We start from the raw sequence: 6000 nt of genomic DNA on the forward strand, positions 1-6000 counted from the left end.
TAATTTATGTATATTTTGGTATGCCACGTACAGTAAAAACTGTTACACGCAGATTGTTTATAAGTTCTGCGTGACTCTTGCCGCGTGAGGTCTCTTTTTGAATTGCGGTCGTGCCAGTAAAATATGTACCACGCATGGCCAGTGTCACGGCTGGTCTCATAGTGGAAATTGGATGTAAAGTAATATACCTTGGAATATATAGAACTATCTTGAGCTGTTATTGATTTTTATATCCTCAGTATTCGTGTTGTGTTGGTCACCGTACATCGTGTTCGATCTGCTACAAGTTTACAACCACATCCCGCCTACGCAAACCAATCTGGCGATAGCCACACTCATCCAAAGTCTGGCTCCGCTAAATTCTGCGGCAAACCCCTTGATATGTTGCATGTTTTCGCCGCATATTTACGCCAGTCTGAGGTAATCAAATGTTTACGAGTGTATTTTACAAGCTGATGATGTGAATGATTACAGATTTCTTGATTTTAGTTTGGTGTGAAACTAAAGTACATTGGTACATTAATTGAATTAAATATTTTTTGTTATGAAACAAACTCAACTGGTTTTACAGCTTTTATTTAATTTATTGCTGAATTAAATGTATTTTCGCATTAATTTATTAATATTTTTCTTAAAAGCCTTTTCTTTAATTAGAATGAATCATATGACCATAAAATAATTATTTACAAATTTAAATGAATTTTCTATTTATTTATTGTAAGTTGTAAAATTTAAAATACAGACGAGTCCCGCCATACCGCTGGCTGTGGTGCGGAAGGTCACTCAAGCGCCATGCGCGCGGCACGCAGCGCTCCCGCTCCGACTCTACCGCCAACTCTGATCTGCTCAGCTCTACGCATGCACGTCGATCACACTCAGTAGCAACGGTAACTATACCTCCACCTAATTTTTTCCGATCTATATAGGATGGTATAGTACGCACTTCTCTTCCGTAACCATTTACCCCTTTACCCCTACTTTACATTTTGCAAAGTTTGTCGTTTTTGTCTTTTTGTTACTCTCGCCTCCTTTATGATGAAAAATAAATGTATGAGTATACCAACTCTCCAGACATTTGAAGCACGATTTAAGGAATAGTCTTCTAACTTTACACTGACACTAAGACAACAATAACACCGTATGCCGAAAGTTATATGCTAATAAGCTATGTTAGCTGATAATCTTGTTAAATTAATGTAAAATTGTAAAACTGGAAGTACATTTTTTTACCTGGGGAATTTTTTTACAGGTCCTAAATCGAACTCGTAGTAGCAGCATATCAAGATCGCAGCCTGACAACCGTCGTAGCCAACTCCTGGTTGTTATTTCATCCAGAGACTGACAGAGGACGCCCGCTTCTGTACCCGATGTTGACGTTATGCTATAACCACACGCACGAGACGGGACGGGAACGACATGGGCTGAATATAACTGACGTATTTAAAAATTGTATTTAAATGTGTACTATATAAGTAATCTAACTTTTATTATTATGTATTGGTATTTATTGTAATAAGATACCGTCGGTAGTATTATAATATTACGAGCCCTTTTATTAATTTATTTATTATAATTTGTATTATTTGTCGTTTACGTTTCACACAAAAATTGTTTGTTTTTTAATTTAAGTTTGAACTTAAATATTAAACTAACTTCATTCGGACAGCTAAATACATATAAGTAGTGAGACAGTTAGAGTTTAAGATAAAAAAAAATAAGAGAGACGAAAACACTAAGTTTTGGTAACTCTACTAATAGCTTTTAATATTATACTTGAGTCTTTGTATAATGTTTGTATATAATGGCAACTAAACAGATTGGTCAAAATTGTTATTTTAAAAAGTATTTCAGAAATATCAAGAATATTCGTGTAAAAATGTGTAAATCTTTTCTAATGTTAACATAGAGTAAGCCTATTTACTTCACTTTAAAAAATAAAAAGGAATAATGTTTTTAGAAGTAAAATTAAGTCTCATGTTACGTTTATTACGTATTTTTTTTAATACTTCTTATTTCAATGATTTTATTTAATTCAAATGTTAAGGAAATATTGTTATGCTTGTGCTTTGTGCCCTTATATGATTTATACAATATATTTAAATTAATATTTAAAAGTATTAATATTTAGACTCAAAGTCGGAGAAAAAATAGAGAACCGGAGATAAGTACATATGTAAATCGAGAATCGAAAACGCATTGGTACATGACGGGATTCGAACCCAAGACCTGCAAGTCAAGTGCTTAACCTCCGACCACGGACGCTCTTTGTTTGTTTAAAAAAAAATAACAGAATCGTGGGATACGTAATGTTATTGTTATTTAAAATTCTTTTTAGTACATATAGGTGATTTATTAAAATTAAAATAAAATAAAAAGGACTTATTCTACCGAATGTTTAGAACAAATTTAGTTTAAGTAAAAAAAAGTTTCTTTAAAATTATTAATTATAGAATAAATAAATGTGTATTCAATACCAAAGACTAATTTTAAAAATTAGTTTTATTTAATGCATTTTCAATTATTTAATATAATAATTTGAGCTTTATGTTTATGAAAAATGTATAAGTTTAAATGTAAATTCGTACTTACATCGATTGTATTTTATATTTAGACTTTGAGTATTTTTGTACTGTAAAAATGTAGTTATGTATTTGGAGATTATAATAAAAATATAGGAATTATAACTATTTTATGTCATTTTGTGTTTTATTGTATACAAAATAAGTACTATTATAAAAGAGCAGATAGTAATTGACGGGAACAGTAATCGAGTTTGGAAATGATTAATTTTTAAATAGTTTTTTTTTTCTATATTGATATTCAACATACAGGATGAATAATTGGTAAAAAGCAGACGAAGTAATGTACATAGGTTATTAAAACTTAAATGAGTTTGCAACGATGACATTTGTTGCGTTCGTTGCAATATTACTCTATGTTTCCATTGTCAAAACACTTGTATAACAACTAATTGTAATCCCTTCTCACAGTCTCAAAAACAATGTTTAGTTTCACATTCACTGTTAGTTGACACACTGTCAACTATGTAAATCTATAAAGATAATTTGTCTATTATCGATTCATTAAACAGTGCTTCCAAAATATCGGATATAGTTCCAACAATCAATTCCTTAACTGAATATATTGAGTACTGCCCTCTATGTGAAGTTTTGAGAGATGGGTAAGTTACGTCGCCTCGTCGCATTTTTGTAGGTTGTTATTTTCCTATTTTACTAAGAGATGGCGTGTGGAAGAAATTATGCCGTCCCGTAGTCCGTTAGAAGTTGGCAGATAAATGATGATTTACAGATCTATATGTACATATACACTCGTTTGTAATTTGACTAGGCAAATATTAAAACCACTGCAAATACTATGTTTAAACGAATTTAATATTGCATTAGTATTGGAAGATCGTCAGTGTCCGCCAGTCATTAACAAGTTTACAAAGTGTAAAATATAATCGAAATAATTTCAAAGTTAAGTATTTGTCATAAATATGAAATATTTTCAGTAAAATAACAAATTCCAAATTTCCAAACGGCAGCTGCTACGGTCTTAAACTTTTCAAATATTCTGCTTAAATATTTCCTTTTTCCCCAGACAAAATCCGTTATAAACACTACAATAGTAAAGTTGAAGATAGCCCGTTGTTGCAGATAGACAAATATTTATCTATACTGAATTAAATGCAGAAACATTTCTAATAAAGGTAATCGTCAAGAAAATCTTTTATTACAATGAAAATAGATGTTATCAAAAATTTTGAGATATAAATTTTCGTTTCAGACATTTTTAGATACGTACAAGACTGTAAAAATGATTGTGAAAATAAGACGAAAAGGAATAAGATTGTTTTCAATCGAAAATGTTGCGATATATGTTGGTGAGAATTGCCTCGTCGCCGATCGCTCAGTTATCGTGCATCAGCCACAATGTTTTATTACAAACAGTTTCTAAAAATCGTTACATTGATTTACGGACATAAAACAATAGTTATTTTATGTGATTTTCTTTACAAATTACATCTTAAAATATAAATAACCAACCTTTAAAACATCGTTTATAACATTTAACGATGTCTCTAATGTTTTTTGGAACTCATCATCGCCCGGGCCTTTTTACACTCACGTGGGGTCGGCACATAGGGTTTTATAAATCTTAACGTTTTGGCTTAAGTTTTTGCAGCCGGCCGCCTGCCTGTCGCCAACCCTACTTGGAAGGAATATCTTAAACTTAAATATTATACAAACTAAATAGCTAAACAATTCGAAATTTAACTACATTTTTTTTAAACTACAAATTTAAATATATACACATAACTATGGTAACTGAAGCAACTGAATGTCTCAATTCATACAAAATAAAATATTTCTTTCAGGTAAGTATTTAAGATTTGTACATAATAATATTTAAACTAGTATCATGCAATTTAACGGTGTGAAGTTAAGAGATTGAATATGTGAATTGCTATAAGTGTAAAGGAAGACAGAAGAAAGTATGGATGTATTGTGTGAAAGTGTAAGAGAGGAATGAACAGAGAGAGAGAGATATGACAGCTAATAGAGATCTATGGAAGGAAGAGGACGATACATACTGATGAAACTTATGAAATGAAATTCAATTTTTATTTCATTTATAAATAGAATTGAATTGAAAGATCTTATTTAAATTTTAATCAACCGTGATATTCACAAAAAATAAGTATTTCATGAGGTCACATGTCAGGAACATTGAAGAAGCTTTATTTCGTTTGTCAACGTCAAAGAACTTTCGATATTGGAAAAGGTCATTCAAGGACAAAGGATTACGAGTGGATAAAACTCGTTCCAACAAAAGTACTCAAAGGATCTTTGACATTGCATGATTTACGAATATCTTATCTCACTTCTCATCGATTTATAACTGTTATTCAAGACTTTATTTCTGATATAAATAATACTGTAACTTCGATTATACTAGAATCTGGTTATTCCTTCCTTTTCCATCTGTATGGAGGGGAATAGATTCGACAGAGTAGAAGATGAAAAAAATGTAGGTTACGCATATAATTTATGTCGTTGAATGCAGAAGGAAATGGCACGATGAAGAAGACATTGGGGAAGGCATATTTCCAACAGCTTTTAGGCAGAATCTTATGATGATGATGATGATTGACCACATCTTGTCGTTTTAGATGTCAATAGGTAAAGGTTACTTTACGGTTTACGAGTCCTGCTTGTTTTGGCACATTCTAACTTTTTTAATTCATTTTTGTTTTCGATTTAGCGAAGGTCTTAAAAAAACTCCACGCAAAAGTGATTAAGTTAGTCTTGTTGAATAATGAAATGTTTATTGCGATCTCAGTAGTTTCTAAATTTATACCAAAAATAGACATTTCATAAACGACAAAATTAAATATAAGCACTTACTCAAGACAGGTAGGACTTCAGGAAAGTTGAAGTTATGTTTTGAGGATAAAATATTTATTCCGGAGAACTTTCCGGCAATATATACGTCAGAGTACGTCGGAATATTCTTTAGTACTGATAAAAAATAAAGTCTAGACAGCATTGATGTTGTGGCTAAATATAGTATGCTGGCACTTTTGTGTCATCCTTGGTTTAATAGTCAACTTAGAAGTTCAAAACCTCATAGTTCCTAGTTATAGAAAGGCAGTTTACTCTTTGATTGATGTTCATATAAAACCTAGAAGGAATATATAAAATTATACTAATCAAACTACGACTAATGCAAGCAGGAACTTCATTAAGTTACAAATGAAGTAGTAAATCAAACCAATTACTATTTCAAACACACCTCTAAGTTTAATCAAGATTAATTAGAATTTTATTTTACTTTTTATTACTTCCAACACTTGTTGGTAAATGTAATTAGACCTAGCAACCTTACATAGCAACAGTTTCGTTACTGGGTGTAATTGAAATGATTCGTTTAATACTTAATATTTAAGACGTTTTTTTTTAAAACCATTTTATGTGGAAAAAATATTATTACACT

General features: G+C 30.9%; 1 protein-coding gene across 1 annotated transcript in view; it reads left to right on the forward strand.

Annotated features, from left to right (window-relative positions):
- LOC106714461 (cardioacceleratory peptide receptor-like) overlaps positions 1 to 1434 on the forward strand; it is a 38002-nt gene extending 36568 nt beyond the window's left edge. Inside the window, exons 9-11 of the mRNA XM_045678278.1 lie at positions 240 to 420; positions 743 to 887; positions 1250 to 1434. Coding sequence (XP_045534234.1) covers positions 240 to 420; positions 743 to 887; positions 1250 to 1342 — 419 coding nt within the window. The 3' untranslated portion in view covers positions 1343 to 1434. The remainder of the gene's footprint in view (positions 1 to 239; positions 421 to 742; positions 888 to 1249) is intronic.
- Positions 1435 to 6000: the final 4566 nt, after the last annotated feature.

Source organism: Papilio machaon, chromosome 6, assembly GCF_912999745.1.
Source record: "Papilio machaon chromosome 6, ilPapMach1.1, whole genome shotgun sequence".
NCBI classification, from domain to species: Eukaryota; Metazoa; Arthropoda; class Insecta; order Lepidoptera; family Papilionidae; genus Papilio; species Papilio machaon.